This window comes from Triturus cristatus, chromosome 4_1, assembly GCF_964204655.1.
Source record: "Triturus cristatus chromosome 4_1, aTriCri1.1, whole genome shotgun sequence".
Taxonomy (NCBI): domain Eukaryota; kingdom Metazoa; phylum Chordata; class Amphibia; order Caudata; family Salamandridae; genus Triturus; species Triturus cristatus.
Genome location: NC_140585.1, coordinates 409,506,870 through 409,532,249, shown reverse-complemented (window position 1 = coordinate 409,532,249; position 25,380 = coordinate 409,506,870). Strand labels below are relative to the sequence as shown.

At 46.9% G+C, this 25,380-nt stretch overlaps 1 protein-coding gene across 2 annotated transcripts in view; it reads left to right on the top strand.

The window, feature by feature from the left end:
• The window catches only part of PTPRR (protein tyrosine phosphatase receptor type R), an 813,462-nt gene that overhangs the window by 499,058 nt on the left and 289,024 nt on the right, over positions 1-25,380 (top strand). For both annotated transcript variants that reach the window (XM_085652526.1, XM_085652527.1), the window contains one exon: positions 7,194-7,456. In XM_085652526.1, the coding sequence (XP_085508652.1) occupies positions 7,194-7,456 (263 nt within the window). The remainder of the gene's footprint in view (positions 1-7,193; positions 7,457-25,380) is intronic.

Sequence of the window (25,380 nt, the reverse complement as noted above, 5' to 3'; positions counted from 1 at the left end):
TCATTATATGTTATCATATCTACCACTGTCTACCTCTTAAATTGAATTTATGTATATTACCCCCTCAACTTTCTAATGTATCTGAATGGTGTTATGTAAAGCGCTCTGATACCCTCTAGGGTCAAGTTTGGGCTAACTAAAACTTAATGAATAAATGCATACTACTCATCTTAATGCCAGTGCACATATTGATCCTTCAAAGGGTTTACAGTCCTACCTACAGTGACCGCTTGCAGAATTGCCTTCATACTAGATTTTATCAGCTTCCAGTCTCATCTGCAAGTAGTACCACTCATGTAACTGCGGCCTCTTTGCCAATGCACCCAAAGCACACTGAGATGGTTACCAACTGTGTGACACACTTTACACATCCATAACGTAAGTACATTAATTAATAAATAATGTTCTATACTAGGCAAAGATGGGGATGTTAACAACCTGAAATCTGCTTCTTGAATAATGACCATCTCAGAATACATCAAAGGACTGACACAGTTCCTCCACTCTCTGAGTCCCCTGTACTGCCTGCATGAGGATTCTTGCCAAAGAGCAGAATCAGGGTCCTATGATTCCCTGTGTTTTCGCCAGCATTTTCTTCAGCACACTATCAAACTTATATTTTATGTGAGACGTACCATTCTTATCCACAAAAAGGCCAGTCAGCTTCTGGGGAGTGAACACAAAAAAACAGCCTCTCTGAAGCACTGGGTAGATCCACCTCTGAGCTTTAAACCTACACCCAGCTCTCCCACCACATTAATCACTGTTGAAACACAACCCATTTATTCCTCCCCCGTGCAGCAGCCTTTGTGCTGTAGTGCACCTGCATCAGTGATGCTCACTAACCTTGTGATCCCCCCTGCTCCCCTTAAAAAAAACAATGGCAGTGTTAATTTGAAAAGACACAGATTGAAATGTGAACTTCATATATTAGGAACATCTTGGCATAGGCCTTCATTTGTAAAGGTTGGTTATCCTTGGGATCGGATTGATGCTCAAGATGGTCCACCTCCCGACAACTCCAAAGTCTGAATACTATGATAGCACAGACTGATGAAGGGATCAGGCGAGGGAAGGAAAGGAAGGGTACAGCAGGGAGGGAGATCTGCAGGTACAAAGAACAAGGATTACTCTCTCGATATTGAATGATCATAACCAGCAGGTAAATACTAGAGAACCTCAAAGAAAATACCTGTAAATAAAATAGAAGAGAGGTTGTAACCTATGTTGCTCCTGGACAACTGTAATCTGTTAGACCTGAGCGTTTGCGGCTGAAAATAGAGAAACAACAATTCAACATAATCAAGAAACGCTGTCAATATCCTTACTGCACTCTATTCTTTTGTTTGGTTAAAATACCTAGGCCTGGGCGGTAACTTCCGTTCCGCTCGCGGAATTTCGGTTATTTTGCGTTCCGGAGAGAATGCGGAATTGCCAAAAATTTCGCGATCTGCGGCTTCGTGGAATTTTTTGCTTGTTCGCGCTTTCAAAACGCATGTTCGCGAGATATTTCTCCCCGAGCACACAAACAGCGTTCGCAAACAGGAAAAAAGCATCGCAAACGGGCGGAACAAGCAATTCCGCGTGTTTGTGGAACTTTTGTGTGCTCGCTGAGATTTTTCACTGTTTCACAGAGCTTTGCGTAGCGCGACTACGCAAATTCCGCCCACCCCTAATAATGACATTCCTTACATACCCATATTTAGTAGGGCATAAATATTCACAGGGGCGAATATACCAAGGGTTGCTGGAACACTTCTACCCCCTATGTAGTAAGGTAAGTAAACATAACAATACTTTTGAATAGAGGTTTGAAATGTCCGTGCTTATTTCATTCATAGCACTTTTGAATCGATTTCCTCAATACTTCAATGACAAACATATCAAATGAGTACGTATTTGCGATGCCTAAAATATCAAGGGAATGATACCACGCTGGGGCATTTAAACATGATCCTTTTTCAAACACACTCTATTCTGGAAACACGTAAACAAAGCAGGCAAATTCTCTATGCCGGTCATTAACACCCATCCACTCAGTCTTGGTCTTTGAAGTTTTTTGTCCCTCTCCTGCATGAGAATCTCCAGGTCTCGCCAAAGGAAAGGGTTTTGAGCGAGGGCTGCACTTTAGGATGTCCTGGAAAGCCAGAGGCATCCAGACTGAGATTATGTCCTACCAGGACTCTGAGAAAAGCAGCTCTAAACCTATCACTTATAAATTCGGCAGAGCTGAAGAAAGTTTAGGAAGGGAAACAATGCACACAATAGTGACTTCCCGCAACAGGCATCCGATACTCAAGCCTCGCCAACGGGAGTCTTGTCAGGTGTGGCGCCATCACGTGAATTCAAGAATCTACTACCGACACGGGCCGCAATCTCCAGCTGTGTCCATAGCCAAGAAATCCCCACAAAGGAAGAATAAACAGTAGGTGGTGCGAGAGCACCCTTACCAGACCGCAACAGGTTCGCTCCTTTTTGAAACTGTAATTAGCGGCCGCGTCCACAGCGGTCGTCATGTTCATATAGGCGGAGCTGATCTCACTCTGACAAGCGTGCGTCGTCTTCCGCAACTCACGTCGGTACCTGGGAATTGTACTCTTTGCTAGTCCCTGCACCTGAATCCTATTTGTCTGACCTGACAGTGTTCACAAATAGCAAGAAGGGCTAATGGGACATGACATCCTTTTTGTCAGGAGAGCATGTTTTACCCCGGCTGTCTCCACCACCAAGTTCCACCCTGGTTACATCTTTTTCACGAAAATCCGCAGAGAGGCATTTTGAGGGCCAAAAACGTAGTACAAATGCTACCATCACTCTAATCCACCAAGAACAGAATTGTTGCTTACAGTGGCCATAATACAAACAAGCATTTGCAATGCAATAGGCCTCAAATTAGTTACATTTAGAGCTATTGGTGTTGCAAATGAGAATGTTTGTTAGAATGTTTTTTCCTCAAAAAATATTCTAGCAGTAGCATAATAATAAAAGTAAATCCATGAAGCAAGGAACAGGTGCAGTACCTTCACCTGTTACTAGGTATCCCTGTGTAGCTCTATTAGCCATATGAGGTACTGCACCCGAGCAATAATGAAGAATACAATTCATCCCCAGGACCGGGTCCAGGCCCACCTTATTCATTCCCAAGTATCAGGGCTCGCTGACACACACAGGAAGCACGATAGAGCTGCAGCAACTGTTGTCTTGCTCAAACTCACTCAAATTCATGTTGCGATCACTTAAATTCTGGCCCGCAGGATGGAGGACACTGCGCAGGCACAAGAATAGACTGCAGAAAGCCATTCCCCTAACGCTGCGCTTTAGCCTCAGATGTTTAAATCAAAATCGTGGCGTGCCATGACTGGTACAAAAGTAAATGAATGGAAAAGAAATGCGGTGGTATTCTACATTTATTTTCTATTTATTGATTTTTGTAGCAATCGTGGCACACCGCACTTTAGCTTCAGCTGTTTAAAGCGCAGCGTGTCGCGATTGCAACATAATTAAATAAATAGGAAAAATAAGTTGAGAGGCTGACGTACTTTTTATGTATTTATTTACTTTTGTAGCAATCGCGGCACCCCTCGCTTTAGCTTAAGATGTTTAAAATTAAAGTGCGGCGTGCCACCATTGTTACAAAAGTTAATAAATGGATGGAAAAAATGTGTCATCCACCGGTCTCTTTTTTCTATGTATTGACTTTTGCAGCAATGGCGGCACGCCACATTTTAGCTTCAGATGTTTAAAGCTAAAGCGCTGTAAGTCGCGATTGGTACAAAAGTAAATAATTGGAAAAGAAATGCGGTGGCTGTCTGCCTTTTTTTCTATTTATTTACTTTTGTAGCAATTGTTGCACACCCTGCTTTAGCTTCAACTGTTTAAATCTAAAGTGTGGTGTGCCACCATTGCTACCAATGTAAATAAATGAAAAACAAAGGCGTCGTCCGCCTGCCTCTTTTTTTTCTATTTATTGACTTTTGTAGCAATGGCGGCAAGCCGCGCTTCAGCTTCATATGTTTAAAGCTAAAGCGTATCGTGCTGTGATTGCTACAAAAGTAAATAATAGGAAAAGAAATGCGGTGGCCACCCATGCAGCATGCCGTGCCTGCTTCAGCAAGTCATTAATTTTCTAAATAGTGCTCACTAATTGTAAATGAAACCTAGGGGGTAAGGACACATGTAAGAGGGGCTGTCCTCATGGGAGGTAACAACAGAAGAGAGGGAGGTATTAAGGAGGGACTACAAATCTATTCATGAATCGAAAGCCATCATTCACAAAGGACAGTTAGAGGAGCCAATTGAAAAGCTGGGCGGAGCTTAAAGCCCATACCTGAATACAGCATGTCTAGAAGAGACAGCACAAGCTCTGCCAAAGCGAGACCTAAAAATGGCTATTACCTCCTAGCATTCCGGAGACCTTGTTATTGAAATTGTCAAAGAACCATCTTCTCTTGTCTTGTAATTCCAGAGTCTTTGCACGCCACCGTTTCCTACCGTTGACAGTAAAATTGAAATTATCTGTATATATGACAAAGAATATTGGACCTGATTCATAAAGTGCTTTGCACGCCTAAAATCAATTTATGTACACATGCAATATAATTGATGAGTGCAAATTTACATTTGCAATTCACAAAATTCAAATTGACTTTAATGATCAGTTTACTCACAAGCAATGTCACATGTAATGTTTTTACAGTTTGGAGTAATACCATGTGGTAAAAAGCCAGCTTCCAAGGGTGGGAAATGAGCTCTCCAGTGTAGTAAAAAAGATGAATACCCACAAATCTTGCATTTGTGGCTAATCACAAAGTTTTGCAAGGCACATTCCCAACCTTAACACGATTTAATATTGCCAAAGTTAGGGGCACATCTTTGTCAATGGCGGGGTGAGGAGGCAACACCACTAACATTTTTGTGAGAGGAGAGGAAACATTTTTTTCTATAGGGAATTACACATGCGTAAGTCACTGTATGCAGTTTTGCACATAGGAGAACTCCTGAATAGGTGAACCTGTTGCAGCTTTCTAGGAGAAGCACAACAGCTTTTTGAGACTCTTAAAAATGTGCAGATGTACTCCAAACCTAGGCGTAAACCTGTTTGTCGATGTAATTCTTTTTAGAATCAGACCCATTGAGACCAGCTGTGAATAGGTACCCTAGGCTATTAAGATTTGTGATTGCAAGCGCCGATGTCCTTGCAAGTGACCAGTGTCATCATAGCTGTTGTTGAACTGGACAACATTTGGACATATGGGAGGAGCCATGTGGTAGGGCCAACGTAAGTTTTTATTTTTCGTTGGCTGATGATTTGAGATGTTTCTATGAAGGCACTCGCCATTCACTGGATGCACTTGCCTGTGAAGAGGTGAACACATAGATCTTTGAACCCTCACTAGGGCAGTCTCCAAAGACTGTCAGTGATTTGCACTGTGACGTAGTCAGGATGTAACCTTGTGACCATAAAAGCAGAGTGCAATAATTAGTGTTTTCCTTGGCAACGACTTGACGCTGCTCTGTGAGTTTTCCAGTCGGTTGCCCTATCTCGTCAGTCTCGTTAGGAGTGGTTTGTTCTCCAGTTGCCATGGATGCTGGTAATATTCTTCAGGCTAAGCACATACTTGGGTGTCCCTTGCTACATAAGTCTTCAGCAGTCATACCAGGCTGTGTCCATGTATTTACTTTTAGCAGTCACTGCCCTTCCTGTGCTGGTGGGGGTCAAGGGTATCTTCTGAGACCGACTAGAGAGGCTGCAGGCGGTATATCTTACCACTGTGAGTTAGCTCATAAACGGCAGTGAGCTGGACAGGACTACTCAGGCCCCTCATTAACTGGATCTCTGTCAGACAACCCTCTTGATGAAGATACCCCTTTGGGAGCCGTAACTCTCCCTTTAGTGTGGCCAGATAGGAAACCATTTCTTCATGTGTGATTGAATTATAAGCTTGTGGTAGCCAGACTCCCTACCTGGGCACCAGCACAGAAGAACCTCTTGGTACCAAGGCATCCTGCAGATTTTGATTGCCAGCAGCAATCCGTGACATCAGCCATCAAGTGACTGACATCTCCTTATATGGTAAACTGGCATTCCCTGCACTGCCACGGCCATGTGTCCTTTCTGCAGACAATCTGGATACCTCAAGGTCAAAGGGGTCACAGCTATGCTCTTTCAAGAGCTGTACCAGTGTGCAGCTCCCTCGAAAGCGTCGTCGGCCTCATCGACTTTCAGAGGAGGCGATGTCAGGGGAATATGTGGCAGCCACGTGCGTGGCTGAGTTTAGCATTTCTGAATGTAAGGAATATTTAGCTTAACGCCTTAGATATTTAGTTTTTGTTAAATGTGCAGAAGGCTCTGCTTATGCCTGTCTTTTATTGTGCTTTTCTGCGACACAGACAGCATACCTGACATCTTCAATTGGCTCCACGGGGGCCAAATTCAGCATTTCATCCTTCTCTCCTTGCACGCGCAGGAGATTTTTTGGACGCTGCAGATCGGTGAATTTTTTATGCGAGCACCATACTGAATGCCATCAAAATCAATTAACAGTGGTTGAACATCGTAACAAAAATGTTTTAAGTGTGTTTGTTAACGAGTAAATCATTTCATTTCAACTGGCTTTAAATCCTGCAAGTGGAAAACAACGTAGACGCTTCCAGGAGCCAGCAGCTGCTGTTAGATTAGAAGTTATTAAAAACGCGTCTTCATCCCCCTTGCATGATGCCAGTTAGTTTGACATCTTCCCCGGCTGTCATAAAAGTCAGAAACACATATTTTCAAACAATGCACGCGGTTTCTTCATATTGTTGAAGATAACAAAAAGTTCAGACGTTGTTTGCAGCGGAAGGTACTGTTCTATATGTCACTGTCACTCGGTTTCTTTTGTGTGGCAAACACATTCATGCCTCACATTGTATTGTTTTCCATCTTCTGTCGCCTAATATTTTACATAATTAAGCTATTTGATAGCGCAGCCAAAGGGATGCCAGGATTGCTGCAATAGGTGTTTTAAATGTCGAATTCAGTCTTTTGTGGGGAGGAGGACTCCTCGCACAGTTGTTGAAGGTTTCATAAGAACGGAAGTGGTTTGCTTTTCTGCATGATTTCGTTCAGTGGCTCTGTCTTTTTGTGTTTGTTTTGCTGTGTTTAGACAGTGGGCGGGCGAGGCATTAATATTCTTTGCTTTCCGTTCCTGTAGGTTCTCTACAGGTTAAAAGAAAAAATTCAGTTTTCGCTCAGACAGTACAAGGAGGAAAATCAAGAGATCCACTTGTCGCCCATCCCCGTGCACACCGCGCACTTCGAGGGGAAGCGCGCGTGCAGTATGGTCCAACCAGGGCGCATTCCTAAGTCTGTGAATGTCAACGTGGATCCGCTGTGCCAGGACTCGCACGAGATCAAGCCTCCTCTGTCTGCCTGCCCCTCCCCTTTCAAGATGAAGCCCGTGGGCCTTCAAGAAAGGTAAGACCCGAGAGGCTCCTGATCTGCGCCAGGGCTTCTGCTTCAGAACTGCCATACTGCTTTTTAAATAGGTATATTTTAGGCTGTGACAAAGAAAATGAACAAGAGGAAAGAAATGTGGTCTAAACCTACCATCTAAATTGTTGCTTCTAGATCAGGGTTCTCCAGTGTCGGCCCTGGAGGGCCAGACCCATGCCAGATTCTTAGCATATGCCCGTTTAGATAAATGTAGTTATCTTAAAAATCTGCCATGGGTCTCCAGGACCAACTTTGCAGAACCCTGTACAAGATAGTAGGCATGCTACATGTCCACTATATGTTATGACACAGACATGCAGTATTTATAAACAATTAAACAGTTCTAACAATCAAGCCTTATAGAGAAAGCTCCACCGTCCACTGCTGAGAGAGACACAATTTACGCTTCAAGGAAAGGCCCTGAAGTCTGCTACAAAAGTTAAATTTGAGGGAATATAGTATAGTATATTCAGTAACACACAATGTCCAAGGTAGTTTTCAAATATTTTCTTCGACAGAGCCCTAGAGTTGGCCAAGTGCAATAAATGCTCTTGTAAAAGTAACTAACCAAATTAAGCAGTGAATCCAATGTCGTGGAAAATCATTCCGTAACACGTCATTCTGTTTTAGATTGTTGTCATTTTTCCCATGTGATTCTGGGTCTGTCCTCCTCTCTCTTGCTTCCCCCGGCCATGCCTCTACCTAATATCTTAGTTGTTGTTTGAAGTTTTCAACTTCTCTGGCTGGTGTTCTGTTCACAGTAGATTATCGTATCCGTCTTTTGGATTACAATCAATGATACTTTTAATACATATTTGTCTTGTGTGATGTTGCCCACCTATTCAGCAATTCTGAGAGTGGCTCAACAATGCAGATTGCTCAGAATGCTGGAAGTCAAAACATGTGTTCATTTAGACCACAGTCTTATAAAATTTTCTTTTTTATGGTGTAACTGTTTTAAAGGAATACAAATCATTACATAAAATTATATCATCATACCAAGCTAAAACCATAACTATAATCGCAACAGATAGCATTAAAATTCCACTGAATGTGCACAACAGTAAAATACTCAAACATTTGCTAAGAATGTGTTCACAGACAGATCACTCAGAATGCTGGTTTCTAAGTACTGTATTTTTTCCTGCGTTTATCAGGGTTTGCATCTGTTTAATCAGCGCAGGCGGGAGAGGGAGAGAAATAGTCTGGAACAAGTAGAAGATTTGGGGGGAGGACCCTCATTTTGACTACCGCCAAGCGCACCAGCCAGGAGAAAGGTTCACTATGCCATTTCTGGAAGCCTGGTCTCAGAGCAGTGAGCCTGATAGCATAGGTCAGGGATACCATTTGCTCAGATGATTCACTAGAGTGTTCCCCAGTTAAATCAAGAATCTCTAGACCACGGCATGGAAATGAGCTTGCCTAGAGCCTGCACCTGGTCAGGCTTGGGATGTAGTAACAGCGCCTCTGATTTACTAAAGTTTATCTTAAAATTAGAAATAGATTAGAAACTGAAGTTCTTCCACAACATGTGGCACGGAGATCTAGGGGTCTGATGTCATCAGCGGACATTGTAAATTTAAACCTCTCAGTGCAGATGGAGTCTCCCAGTTCTGCCTAATTGTACTGGCATATGGTTCAAGTATGAGGGTAAATCAGGGGGAGAGAGGGCACCCATCTAGTGACGTGTCCTATGTTGATTGGAATGGACATGGTGCCATTGACTTGAATCCTGGCCATGGGGTGAAGATAACTCATCATAATCCAGTTCAGAAGACAGGGCCCAAGACCAATGTGCTGTAAGTCTCCTTGCATTGACGTCCAATTGGCCCTGTCAAAGTTATTTTCAGCATCAACAGATATGAGTAGGACGTTGTCTTTCCGTTGGGCGTTCTCGATTATGTGCAGCAGCTTTTTTCTGTTATTGCCACACTGGCGACCAGAAATTAATCCTGCTTGGTCAATATCTATTATTAATGGGAGATAGTGGCCCAAACATTGTGCTAAGAGGCCTGTGAAGAGTTTTATTTCAATGTTTAAAAGGGAGAGGGGGCTATACTATAAGCACAAAGACATGAGCCTCTAGCTGCGCTGCAAGAAGTTTCCCTGCTTCATTGGCCGAAGAATAATTGCACTGTTATGTGCGGAGGAGGGAGTATTTCGCAGATTTGCAGGAGCCGAAGTCCATGATGTCTGTCTGAAGGTCCTGTCAATAGCCTTTAATATCCGATCTGATTGTGAAGACCTCTTCCTTGATGTTCCGCAGAAACTACTGTAGAAAGTCTTCCGTGATTGAGAAGCCCTGAGGAATGCATAGTCTATCGTGAGGCATATCTGTTGCGGGCTGGGCATTTTGTGGGTTCGCATCAATCACTGCTTCCTGGTCGACCAAGGTCAGAGATCGGCCCACTGAGTAATCTCTTTTCGTTACTGGTGGGATGGCATGTGGACAGACTGCTCATGGGAGCTCCAAGAGGCTGCTCCAACAGAAACAGGACCTGAGGGGTGTGTGGTGAGCAACCCCAAGGTTGCTGTGGGGCACCAGATCTTCCCATTTGGCGATCGTGAAAGAACAGCTGACAGTCCTCTAGTCTGTGAGGATGACTCCAACTATTGGTCGCTTAGAATCCACAGTTGGTAAGCGGCTTTAGAAACTGGATTTTGGGGATAGAGAGGAGCGGTTGCAAAGTGAATCTACTCCATTCCACTGCTGGTCACTGCCCACACACTAGGCTTAGATTTTGAACGATTACAGAAGAGTGCTGTAACAAGAATGTATTCTGTTCATACACCTGGTAGGAAATAGAAATTATAATATGTTTTCCCTATAGAGAGTAGCAAATGAAAAAGGGTAGAATTTAAATAATTCGGCCTGACATAATCTTTATCAAGAAACTAAAATTCCCACATCTTGGAAGATTGAAATTAAGCAGTTGCCCATACAGGTGGGATAGTGAGATAGGCAGTCAATTATGGAGTACAAATGACCCAGTTTATACCTTAAGTCATAAGATTGCAGGTTGATTCTGTATGGCCTGGATCCTCTAGTCAGCCAATCAAATATCTGCCCCCCCCCCCCCCCAGAAGAGAATACTATGAAAATAACTGCACCTCTCCAATGCTAGGTAATCATCTCTAGACTGGAAAGTGTGGACAGGAGGAATTGGAAAGTGGAGAATGAAATCAATGGAGTGAGTGAAGAGAGTAGTCACAATACTGCAGTGATAAAGCTGAATAGCCGAATGTGGAGCAAGGAGTTTTGAATGTTAAGTCATGAGAGTGATGTAAAGTCAAAAGTCATTTATGCTGAGGGGTTCAGGGGAACATGAAATGAGAGGTTGATTGTGCCTTATTCTGGAGTACGGAAGGTGTGCTAGAATGTGGCTAGTTCTGTTGAAATCTGGAAACAGTGAAGCCAAGTGTGAATAGTGAGATGGACAAAGCATAGTCCCCGACCTCTTCCACTGACTAAACATGAAGAGTTGTATGTGCTGCTGAGAAGCAGCTTGGCAAGAACAGAGTTCAGATTCAAGTATGTAGACCTGTTTAGGTCTGCTGTTAGCCAAGACCTTTTGATTTTACTAAAATTATATGCATAATATACTTACTTAAAGGGACCAACAGCCATCTCTCTTCATCCATTGGTATGTTGTTGAGTCATTCACATTTTGCTTCTGCCTATCACAGCATACAGCATGAGACAATGGGTCAGCCTACTTACGCCACTGGGTAACTTCACGTTGAGTGACTATCTCACAATGAGCATATTTGCACACTAGGTAGTTCTCCACAATGCAATTGTTTTTTATGTTTTTACTTTATAATTACTTTAGTGTTGCCTTTCTGTGTAGAGTCTAAGGTGGAAGCTGGACAATTTAGAGCAGCTGTGACGATAGGCCAAATTCCATGCTTTATCAGTTCATGCCCCCTGCCAGTGCTGTTGTAAATTCCTTTTGGAGTGTACTTTGTGTATCTGACTGCTGATTTCACACACTAACAGGTTGTGCTCATTTGAAACTGAATTAAGATATCCTCTAATACCCCCATTGCCCATGTTCACAACTTGGACTTTATCCCTATACTTCCTTTCTCACGGAAGTAAAAACGCTATGGATGAAGAAACATTTATCTGGACTCTTTGCTTCCAATGCTCCCTAGTGTTCCGTGCTTTATGAGACTGTTAAGATTGTTTTTACTGTGTTGGGTTGCTCTGTATTTTATCCCTTGTATCCTTCCCTGACTTATACTCTGTAAAGTGCTCTGATATGCCCGGTGGTCATTTTCGCGCTGTAGAACACTTTTTAAATAAATACATTCTCTTTTTACTATGCATGTAGTACACAAACTGAAAGCTTCAATATTACACATGTGAATGCCTAAACACACACTTCTTCGGAACATGTTTATACTAGATTCAATATCACCAATGGTTCTTCAATAAACTTTGCCCAGGAAGAAAACTGTCTTTTAACATGTTTAATTTGGAGCATTGACAACATTTTTATTTATTAATTTGCTACTTTTCTTCCTTCCTTCTTTTTTATCTTCTTCCTTCCTTAATTGTTTGTTTGTTTCTCTGTTTTCTTCTTTTCATGTCATTTTTTTCTTTTTTATTTCATTCTTTCCATCTTTCTTTCCTTCTTTTTCATTCCTACTTTCCTCTGTTCCTTTCTTCTTTCCTTTTATCTCAATTTCTTTCCCTCTTTTCTTTCATTCTTTCTATTTCTTCTTTTCTTTCTTTCCTTCATTTTGCCAGTCTTTCTTTCCTTTCTTTCTTGGTTCATTCTCTTCTTTATTTCCTTTATTTTTCCTGTCGTTCGTTCCTTCCTTCTTTCTTCCCTCCCTTCTTTCATTCTGTCATTCTTTCATTCCTTCTTTCTTGCTGTCTTACCATCTTTACTTCCCTTTTTTATACTTTCTTTCTTCTTTTACTTCCTTTTACTCTCCGTCTTTCTCTCCTTCTTACATTCTTTATCCTTCCTTTCTACCTTCTTACTCAAAGGCAAGAAGCAGGCAGCCAATTACAAAACAATTGGCTTTTTTGAGGTTTGTGTTAACCAAGACCATTTGATTTTACTAAAATTATGTGTATGACATAGTTATTTTTAGGGGTTTTCAGCCACACTTCATCTATTAGTCCTCTGTAGTGTCTTTCGCATTTTTCTCCAAACCACTCAAGCATGCATCAAGAGACAGTGTGTTAGCCCATTTCAGCCACAGGCTGACTTCGCTATGAGTTACGGCATGCTGCTCTTTCCCAAGGAGCACATCCACACACAAAGTAGCCCCCTTCAGAAACAGGGTATACCATGGTAATGTGTCTTGTTTTTGAGACAAAAACATTTGTCTTCATTCAATATTTTGTAGGATTGTCGAACACCTATCAGCTTCCCATACCGTAAAGTTCTGCAAAAACCATGACAAAACAAGAATTGCCAAAAGGCTGACAGACAACACAATACCTAATTTTCTTTGGCTATGCTTGTTGTAATGTTACAGGCTCTATAAATGACACATTGTCGACTGTTACAGTTTGAGACATAAAACTCATCTGACATTTTCACAGGTGCTTGCAAGATGAATGTACCGTAAACCTTTTGCATAAAATTCCAAACATTAAATTTATATTAATGTTTGGACGGAAAAGTCATCTGCAGTGCAATGCACGTGTACCTCTGCCCTGAGTGTCCAATTATATGTTGTCCTGATCCCTAATGCTGATTTTTATCATCAGAGGCTAACATGGATAATGCAGGTGCACCATGACATAGGCCTGTTTCATGGATTGCAGTCTTGAAGGACCTGGAAGGGCGCCCAAAGTGCTACCCTCATAGTGTGGAAGGCTACCACCTTCACCAGGAGTCAAGCAACACACATGCAATGTTGACAGCATACCGTTTAGTGATCAGTAGGAGTGAGAAGGCCTTTTTAACCAGTGTCACTGGAGTGGGGCCTACAGGTTAACTCACCTTTTTTAAAGTTATGCTTTTTTGTGCTTAACTCACCCTTGGCCTACATAATGTGGATGTGAAGTGCTGTGCAGAGCAGAAGTGGTGACAGTGCACTGGATGTATGTGTCCCTGTGAAGGGTTCAGTACAGAGTTAAAGCATTACTGTGCACTGCGTGCATGGTGAGTGCATGTACTGGGTGTATGTGTACCTGCAAGATATACATTACATGAGAGACATGATGCTGTGCATTGCGTGAATGGAGCATGCATGTACTGGATGTAGAAGTAGTGCAAGAAGTACAATGTATGAAGGGTGTAGTTTTGTGCAGTACGTCCAGGGTAAATTTGTGTGCTGGCTGAATGTGTGCTTTCAAGAGACAACACAGAAAAGCTACAGTGCTGAGCAGTGCATGCAGAGTGAATGTGCGTGCTGAATGTATATGTGCCTGGGGTGGCACAATACATGGAAGGAACAGTGCTGTATAGAGAGTGTGCTGTGTGCATACACTGAGGGGCCGATTCCGATAGCCAGTCGGACAGCTGTCCATAGCCTTACCGTGCGACCGACACGTACCCGGAGCCGGTCCGTCCTGTAGAGTAAGTACGATGCGCAGAACTGCCAAAAACACGACCGACACGTAGGCTGTGAATCAAGCTCCATTCTCCGTCCGAGCCGTAACTCCTAACGATGACCCGAGTCGCCCGGAAGCAGTATCCATAGCAGTTTCCGGCATGACAAGTACGATGCGTACTTCCTACGCGCCGGACGGGTCGTCACGTACGTCACATCAGAGCATCCGGAAAACAAGCATATCAGCTACGATTCGCGCCACAACTCAATACACGGCTACGAGACGGAGCAGCTTGCAGCGGGTACGAGATGGAGCAACAAGCAGCGAGTACGACACGAACACATCATGAATCCCATCGCACAGGTCATACCAGTACTCTACATCTATGACCAGATCAGGAACTGACACCGACGGCGCAGGCGGTAAGTCAGACACCTACCACATAAACAAACGACACGTACCCGCAAAATGGTACACACACAGGGGATCCACATCCTGGCCACTAACAACAGCCCACCATAGGGGTTTCATGGCCAGCACCACTAACACCCCCACCCATAGGGCGGATGTTGTCCATCACTCCTGACACCCCCACCCATAGGGACTATGTTGCCCATCACCCCTGCCACCCACACCCATAGGGCTTATGTTGCCCATCACCCCTGCAACCCCAACCCATATGGCTGATGTTGGCCATTACCCCTGCCACCCCCACTCACAGGGGACTTGTTGCCCATCACCCCTGCCACTCCCACCCATAGGGCTTATGTTGCCCATCACTACTGCCACCCCTACCCATATGGCTGATGTTGCCAATCACCCCTGCCACCCCCACACATAGGGCTGATGTTGCCCATCACTCCTCCCACCTCCACCCATATGGCTGATGTTGGCCATCACCCCTGCCACCCCCACTCACAGGGGACCTGTTGCCCATCACCCCTGCCACCCCCACCCATATGGCTGATGTTGGCCATCACCCCTGCAAACCCCACTCACAGGGGACCTGTTGCCCATCACCCCTCCCACCCCCACCCATAGATCTTATGTTGCCCATCACTACTGCCACCCCCACACATTGGGCTGATGTTGCCCATCACTCCTGACACCCCCACCCATAGGGACTATGTTGCCCATCACCCCTGCCACCCCCACCCATAGGGCTAATGTTGCCCATCACTACTGCCACCCCCACACATAGGGCTGATGTTGCCCATCACTCCTGACACCCCCACCCATAGGGACTATGTTGCCCATCACCCCTGCCACCCATACCCATAGGGCTTATGTTGTCCATCACTACTGCCACCCCCAGGCATGGGGCTTATGTTGCCCATCACTACAGCCACCCCCACCCATAGGGATGATGTTGCCCATCACTCCTGACACCCCCACCCATAAGGACTATGTTGCCCATCACCCCTGCCACCCCCACCCATAGGACTGATGTTGCCCATCACCCCTGCCACCCCCACACATAGGGCTGATGTTGCCCATCACTCCTGCCACCCCCACCCATATGGCTGATGTTGCCCATCACCCCTGCCACCCCCACACATAGGATGGGTGATGCGCAACACATCCAGCATACTCCAACATCAGGTATGTCCGCAAAATACATCCCCCTAACATCATGTCAACAGTGTGTAGTCTGTGACAAATGCCCACAACAGTGATTATGGCTACTAGCATACAATGTAAGTAACAGCACATGTTTGACCAACACATGAGTGTGACATACACATGGCAAGCATCACCATAGCACTGTGGCAATGTAAAAAGAACACCCCCTCACTGTGTAGAACAGAAGTTAAGTGGGGGCTTCCAAAATGCAGCAGATGTTGAGCATTGTGGTGATGGGGACTAAACCCCCCTCATCACAGTGACCAAAATGTAAGTGTCATCATGGTCAAAGCTGCAAATAACAAACAGCATGTATGATCCCTGCTCCCAACACATCAAACACTTGTGGGGCAAACTAGTGGTTGTGTCCCATACACACAGAGATGTGGTGAGGCTAACAGTGCTGTGAAAACATAACACTCTCGGCCATGTGCAGACAAGCACCACACATGGGGGCTGACAATGCATACAGCGTACAATGACACAACAGCAGAAGTGACCATCACCAAGCGTGCACACATCTCAAAAATAGACGCACCAATCAAAACAACATGTGTAGACTGTAGGTGTCAGATCCCAAACTCACATTCCATTCCAGCAATGGCACCTAACAACCAGGATGAATGTGCACAATGATGTGATATGGCTCACAGGGACAGCATGCAAAATCACAGAAACAGCATCCAGACAAAGGCCCACAACAGCAATACCAATGCACTGGTGCAGATGCACAAACACAAAAAGGCAAACTCACACTGCACATCTGACACAGCATGTGTGTGTGTGTGTCACAGTATCCCCAGGCAACTACACAACACATGAGGGGGGCTGAACCACAGTGACACAGATGTGGACACAGTGCCATACAAAAGTAAACCATCATTGGGACACCCTCAGTGGGCAATCAGGCATTGGGAGATGAGAGGGAGCACAACAGACACATGTGACACAAGCTGGAATGAACACCAACTAACACAGCAAGAGACTGACACACAACACCACTACCCCCAGGGAACAGACATTGGGGTGACACAAGCATGCATGACACCTCCACTGTGATGACAAAGGCAGATGTCGTACAAACTGGGAAACCCAGACATGTGTCCTGTGCCACAAACGTACATCACACATACACGAACACAAATCACTCAGCATGGCCCCTCATCCATGGACAAACGGGAGCTAGGGGACCACCCATGCAAACATTTACATCAGTCCACCCTCAACACCACACACCCTGAATTGCAACACTGTGTATCTGTGAAGCTCACATGGACAGGTGACATTGCACATGCACCCATGACAAACACAGGAATGTTGTGAGGAACTAAGGTGCACAGACACATCACACAAGGACAGTTCACAACCCTGGGGAATGACAGACATACTGCACAGTATGCGGTACATGGCCATGACCTCAAAGCTCACGTAACCTTCAGAATACCTGCCACAGTCCCAGGACAATGCAGATGCCTAGGAGAACCACAAGGCACACATGCTGACACCTGCCAGCATCGCAGCCATGAACCCGACAAGTGGGAGCAGTCACACACACATACAAATGTCTCAATCACTGAAAACTACCACCTAGCGACAACTACATGATTTAGCAAATAAACAGGTGGCTTAAGGAACCCTGACTGTGTCCCATCTGTGTCTGACAACATCATCACCACTCAGAACTGACAAATCCCAATGATGATACACCAATTAACAGTAGTGTGTCATGCACCCACACATCTGGTAGCCCATTGGAAAAGTAGTGGGATGAACCCAGTACCACTCAGCAAGCATCAACAACAGGAACATATCAAGGGAACACTGTCTGTGTATGAACAGGGATGTGGACACACACACATGCTCATACAACACACACCATGGGCCCAGGCCACGTCACTGAACAACACACTTACTTGAGGGGACCCAACTCCTGTGGGAGCCCAGCTGTGCCAAACATATTCACCGCAAGTCCCACTCATGTCTGCAGAACACTTGGTCAGTCAGCCATCAGTTACCACACAATGAAGGCTCTGGTCACAACAGCCTGGGTACGTGAGTCTCCCCTAAGTCATCTGCACATACCCAAAACATATGTCTAGCAAGTTGCACAGAGGACCCAGTTGCTCCTATTACAATGATGCCTACACCTGTAGGTCTGGTGTTGATGAGCACAAAGTATGTGAAAGTGACAAATTGGACAATGGGAAGCACATCATATGTGCAGGGGTGCAAGCCACAGATGTGACCATGCAAATGAAATGCTCACAGAGAGATGTCCACCAATAGTTGATCCTGACACACCCAGTTAGCTGCAAAGGATGACAGGCCAGGCACCGCAGGGACAGGATCAGGGCGCAGCAGAAGGAGGCAGTGAAGAGTTGGGGGATGCAGGCGAGACACTTGCAACTGCAGTGGAGCTGACTGAAGTGGTGAGTGCTGTCACAACTGTGGGGCACAAGTCAGATGGTGGGGGTGCCGGCACAACTCCAGTGGGCAGGTCAGATGGAGTGGATTGGCTCACCACTTCAGTGCCCAAGTCAGATGGGGTGGTTGTGGACTCCAAAGCAGTGCCTACATCCATGGGAGCGGAATGGGGGACAGGTGAGGTCGGCAGGGCAGGGGGGACACGGTCCCCACATCAGTGGCACTAACTGTCTGACCAGGTGTGGAGGAGCAAGTGCTAGGGGGGATGGCCTTAGCATTTTGGGGATGGTGTATCTGTGGGTGGGGGAAGCCGGGTCAGGGAGTGGCAGGGGAACCTCTAGAGTGGTGGCCTGGGGGATGGAGGATGGAGACTTTGCCTTGGAGCTGCGTGGTGGCGGGGGTCTTGCTCTTCTTGCGCCGGGTGGACTTGGGGGTGGGGGTCTCTGTCTGACTGCGCCTGTGGGAGGGTGTCCGGGTGTGAGGGGCACTCCTTTCTGAGTGTGGGGACTTCCTCTTCCCCTTGTAATCAGGATCTGCAGGGTCGGTGGGGAAGAGGCCATGGTCACAGAGGAAGAGCTTCTGGGGGATGGGGTTGCAGATGAGGCAAGGGAAGGGGGCTGGGAGGGAGAGGTCTCAGAGGACTGCGGAGTGGTTGTGGATGACTGTGTGTGTGTCTGCAAACCAGCCCCTGTGAGTGTGGAATCAGTCCCCTGCGCTTGCTTGTGTGCATGTCTAAACCTTGGTATGGGGGTTTCTGTGCTTGGGACAGGTAGGGTGCTAGGAATCGTGGGTGGTGCAGGGGTAGGAGGGGTGTGGGACTGTTGGAGGAGGGACACTGCTGCCGTCAGGGAGGAGGCCACGGACTGATTGGTCCTCTGTAGGGCAGACGTGCCCGAGGAAATGTCGTCCATGAATGACACCAGTTGTATCAACAGACCTGTGTGTGCATGGAGGACCTTCAGCATCGATGTCTGCCCTACATGGATCTGTCTAAGTAAGTCCACAGACTCCTCACTCAGGGCAGCAGGGGACACAGGGGCAGGGGGTGTGGTGCCTGGCACAAAGGAGACATGCTCACGAACACGGGAGCCCACAGGGACCTCTGGGATGGGAGCCGATGGGAGGGGGGTGGTGGTGGTGATGGCGGGGCAGGGACAGCCTCACTAGCTGGGTTTTGGTGGCTGCTGACACCCGCCTCCACAAGGGAGTCCTCCTCAGAGCTGCTGTGGCCCTCAGCTGGGGGTGATGGTGCTGACGACTCCTCTGTGTGGCTCCACTCGCCCTCCGTGCCACTGGGTCCACCCGACTCCTCTCCTTCTGTCCCTGTAAGGCTCTGTGGCTCCTCCTGGTCCATGGAGCTGTCCCCTCCTGTGGCCGTGGATGTATCTGGATAGGAATAGGAAGTAAGAGAACAACATCAGTCACCTGCACCGACTGCACACACCACAGTGAGTACATCACATCACAGGGCAAGCCCTGGCATCATCAGCTGAACACAGCTCAAAGTGCCAACACTGTTTAGGATAAGACAATTGTCATTCTCAACATCAACCATGGCACACATATCCCTCCTTGACTTTCACACATATGTCCGTTGCATGTTGGATGCCAACACCCCAATGTACCAACATGCACCACCCACACATTAGTTGTACATGCAAGTGAACATGTAGGAGTATGTCACTATACACACAGCACATCTCTTGCTACTGACTCAGTACAGGTGTCCGGATGAAGGGATGGGCAGAGACTCATTTCTCATGCTTGGGATGCATGCCAGCAACACACACTATGATGTACTCATGTCCTGATGGGCAATGCCACAATGGGGTGCATGGTGCACACTTGAACACAATGCAGGCTCACTCATAGCAAGTTAAATGCCATGGCACTGGGATGCCCTGAACGTCAGTCAACACTGTCTCCTGTCACAGGGGCAGGACATCCAGACAACAACAATATGCACTGACTCACAATCCTAGCTCAGGGGTACAGCGAACTCTGCAGATGACCAGCACACTTGCCCATCCCATGCAAACAACATATCCAGGACCCAGAAGACCCCACATCATGCAAATCATACATATGAGTCTCAGCAAACACAAATCCCTGTACATTAACACATCACAGTCTGCCATGCATGTAACCCAGCTGCATGAAGGACACAGTTGCATACACCATTGTGCGCTGTCAGATGATCACACACCTATATGTCACACAGGTCTTGTCTCTCACAGTCACATCGCAGATGTCATGCTGACCCTCTGAATCATGGACACCTCAGTTGTACGTAACAAGAAGCCACACCCTAATGACACAGAGGAAAACACCTGAGGGCACATGTCACTAAGCACACCTGCAATTTCATACACAGGAGTGGGATTACAGAGTGTTTCTAAATGTCCTTGAGGGGGCATGACTGGCCAGGACTACGTGAAACAGTGTTTGGCCATGGACAGTAGTCAGGTGGCTAAGCAAGTGTGACATACTTGATATACATACTCCTGAGGCCCCAAAATTGGAGTCCCCTGCTGCATGGGTTTGTTTGGAATACCCCAGCCACATGATGCGAGTCAGACCAGCAATTGGTGCACATCTCAAGGGCACACACAGATCACATGTCAGATCTCAGGCATTGTGTAAACAATTGACCCACCCATGAAACACACAACAGATTCACGGGAACTGATGCTGACCGGTACCTGAAGCATAGCTGACTGCAGGGACACAGTGCCCTAGTGACACAAGCAACAGACTGGAGGGGCCACACCTGTGGAACAGATGAGGAGGGTGCATCGCACAATTGAGGTACCTGAGTTTTGGACTACAAGACCTACGTAATATGGAAGTGTGACCAGGACAAAAGACTGCTATTTGCATGTCAGACATAGTACACAGATCATACATGGACTCACCCCCTTCATGCTGCTGTCTGGCCTTCAGCTGCCTATCCAGGTCCGGGACGACCACCACCAGGATATGGAGCATGTGGGGAGTCAGGGTCCGATGTCCACCCCTCCTGTGTGGAGGTGACAGCTTCAGCTGTACTCTAGCTATCCTCCGGGTCCAGCCCCGAAGGTCCTGCCACCTCTTTTGGCAGTTGCGGATCCGGTGCTTGTAGACCCCCACCGAACGAACAGCCCGGGTGATGGTCAGCCAGATCTCCTGCTTCTGGTGGGCATCAACCTGTGAGGAGGACAAAGTGAAAAGTACATTAACACACATGCTCCAGATTTGTGCAGCACACATTTGGATATACAAGTCATCATCACAAAGGGAAAAAAATTACACAGGTAGTGCAACCATGGGGAAGGAAAAATCACCTGCATGTCTGACATGTTAACAATGCCTGGATAGTTTAAGTTTGCAATAATGCACTTTAGCAGCAGGAAAACTATTCATTACATATACCTACACACTTTGGGGGATGAAAGTAGTCAGTGAGAATGCTTGCCACTGGTGTACACACTGCTAGTACTGCTAGTCAGAAAACATGCATAATTAGGAAGTCAGTGGACTGCACACTCTCTAGTTTCCCATAGAGCTTTCTGTACTCTGGAAGGAGCCCGTCCAGCAGGGCCTGGTTCTCCTCCTCAGTGAAGGCTGGGGCCCTAGCCATAGCAGGAGCCAGAGGATGCATAGACAGCAGCAGTGGTAGCAGGGATGTGGTCCAGTAGCATGTAGTGCAGGCAAGGGAGCTCCCTGGGGGCCAGCCAGCCTTATATCTCTGCTGCAGAGGCAGACTCTGTGCCATGTGTCCCAAGTGATAGGTCCAACACGGTTGCATTCTATGAATCTGGCCAATCCATTTAAAAGTACGACTCATACACGCCTTCCGCATCGTTCAAATCTTCACCTTCATCGAACACTTGAAATTGCAACATTGTTGTAGGCATCCAACTGAATTTCCAGTGCACAACTCGTACAAGTTTTGAATCCGCATCCGTCTCCTTGACAGTCCTGAGCCAATGGGTGCGGCCGGCTCGTTCAACTGACTGTACAACACGTATTTTGAATATACACATGCACCCGTCTCCAAACGATTCAATGGCCAAGGCGTACGCCAGTCTCGGACCATGCCTGTCCGATGCATATGCATGATAGTCACCCGCGTCGGACCTCATTGCATTCAATGACAAAGCGTACGCACGGCTCGGACATGACCTGTGCAATGCGTACGCATTTTCACCCGCGTCGGATCTCATTTCATTCAATGACAAAGCGTATGCACGGCTCGGACATGACCCGAGCAATGCTTACGCAGTGTCACCCGCGTCGGACCTCATTGCATTCAATGACAAAGCGTACGCACGGCTCGGTCATGACCCGTGCAATGCGTACGCATTGTCACCCGCGTCGGTGTCATGATCTAGCATGTGATAGTGATCGTGGTCATGGCCACATGGGTGGATGAACTGACAATCTTCCTTTGTGCATCTCTGTACTGCAGGGCACCAGCTGTCCATCGTCCGTTCCCAGACCTTGCAACCATGCAGGAACGCGACTGCATCAGACGGTACCGCTTCACCAGGCCACTGATTGCGGAGTTGGGGGAGCCGTTGGCGCCACATCTGCTACCTGGCCGGACATACCCTACACCACTGACCCCAGAGGTGAAGGTGATGGTAGCCCTGCATTTCTTTGCTACTGGTACTTTCCAGTACACTGTGGCTACTGCTGGTGGGATGTCGCAAACGATGTTTAGTCAGGTGCTACGCGATGTCTTGGAGGGGATGTTGCAATTTCTCGACCTGTATATCAAGTTCCCGAGCCCAGCTGAACTCCCTGAAATAAAGGATGCCTTTTATACACTTCGGAGGATGCCGAACGTCATCGGATCTACTGATGGGACACATGTGGCCCTGATACCACCACAGGCACATGAGCAGGCATACCGGAACAGGAAGCACTACCATTGGATCAATGCTCTGGTGGTCTGTCTTGCTGACATGTCGATCACATGTGTGTGCACGGTTCCCTGGTTCTGCGCACGATGCCTACATTATGAGGAGTAGTCGCATTGCAACGCTGATGTCACAGATGCCAGCTCAGCATGCCTGGCTTGTCGGTGTACTGACTGTTTCTCATTGTGTGTGTTTGTCAATGTTGTATTCAGTACTCCGACAAAACTCAGCTACTTGTTCATTTTTGTGGGTGTAGGTGACTCCGGATACCCCAACATGCCGTGGTTGCTGACACCCCTCAGGAACCCTGTGACACCAGCCGAGCTGCGCTACAATGAGGCACATGGTCGGAGCAGGAGGGTGATTGAGCGGACATTCGGCCTTCTGAAAAGCCACTTTCGCTGCCTGGACAAGACCGGAGGGGCCTTCCCATATGAGCCTGCAAAGGTGTGCAAAATAATCCTTGTCTGTTGCATGCTACACAACATGGCAGTGCGGAAGGAGGTGCCTCTCATCCAGGAAGACGATGACGACGACCAACGTCCGGCACCTGTGGAGGATCCCAGCCTGGGCCAGGATGCCAGTAATGATGAAGATGATGGTGACGTCCGCTCCCAGCTCATCAACAACTTCTTCACCTGAATGTGAGTTTCCAGGGTTGTTATGTGAATGTATGGAGGTAGCCTGGAATGTGTTGTGCCAGCTCTGTTGCTGTCTGAGTGTGTCTGTGTGCCACTTGACTGGATGCGTGCTGTGATGTGTCAATTCAGGTGGTGTGTACTCCACAATAGGGTAGTACTGCTAACTAGTGTTTGTGTAGGTGTCTTGCAACATGTTTTGTACATGTGTATTGCATTTCTCTCCTGTTCTCCTGTTCTTCTGTGCTTTTGACTGTATCTTGTCTGTCCTTCCCAGGGTACTTTGCCTGTTGTGTGGTCAACACTGACCCCCAACACCCAGAAGCCAACACCAGTGTGGAAGTTGACAATTCCCATCAACTGATGTACCACACATCCCTGGACTTCCATTCTCCAACACATTGGGAGCGTGTGTCCACTGTTACGTGGAGAAGTGTGGCTCACTGGTTAGAGTAGGCAGACCTGGAAGCAGAGGTCAGCCCGGGACCAGGGTTCAATTCCCGGCTCGGCTGGGTCTTGAGTCCATAAATTGTCCATGGACTTGATAATTCTCGCTCCAGTGCATACTTGATTCATGGTTCACACTCTGCGACTCTGCGCAATAGCTTGGTTAATCTCCACAATGGCCCCTCGCGGCGGGATGCCTGGCTTTCACCTTGTGATATCTCACAGGGGAATACCAGGACGGGTTCCCTAAGCAAGCGCTTAGAGACTGGTTGGTGATTTGCGCTATATAAATATCTGCACATTTACATTTACATTTACGTAGAATTACCGTGCAACTAGTGTGGAATAAACGTGTTGCTGATGTGTAATGAACCTGTGCTACACTTTGTTATGTGCTTTGTCTGTCTTCCCACATCTGAGTGACATCTGCTTACCTCACCTTTGGACTTGTTACCACTGACTGCGCTTGGTGTTGTGTCTGTGCATGCCAATGTGTTTCAGGTCAACATCATTGTGTGGGATGAGTAACATGGCCATAGTGAGTATGTTTTGTGTTGCCATAGTGGTGTGTCTCCCTCACATGTGTCACATCCCCATCACTCACCTTACGTTGGTCACTTTGTTGCAGTATTTGGCATGCACTGTGTTGTGTAGCAGATCGACATCTCCCTGAACATGACAAGTTGGAATCACAACAGAGGCAAGTATGGTGTACTGGTGAGTTTATTTACAAACATGTGTGAGGGAAGTGCACAGGATGGTGGGTGCTGTACAGTGGTTTGGGAGTCCAAAGTTCACATTGAAGTTGGAAGTGCTGGTAGATGAAATGTCCAGAGTAAGGTCCACAGTCATCTGATACATTGGCCCAACATGAACCCTCCATGTCATGTGGGCGAGTTGTGTACGATTGGACAAGGTGAATGGGTTGTGCACAGAAGAACATTGTCCAGAACAGGTTAAGAGGCCCTGGGGATGTGCTGGGACATCTGCCTCTCACATGTCCTTCTTCGGACGACCCCTCTTCTTCCGGGGGGGGTGGATCCTCATGTGCAGGCCTCTGTGGTGCAGGGGACTCTCCGCGAGAGTCCTCCTGCCTCCCTGTGGCGCTGGCAGATGGTGTTGCGACAGATGTTGTGGGCACACAGGGGGGTGTGGACAGGTTGGTGTTGATCTGGAGGAGGCATTGTAGTATGTTCCGATGCACCGCAGTGATGTCATCTCACTTGGCCTCCATGCGGGCATGGTGGGCGACCTGCTCGTATTGCGTGTCCTTGAGGATCCCCACTACCTGGCCAAATCCTCCGGTGCTCTCCTGATACGCATCTAAGATGCGTGCCAGGTGGGGGT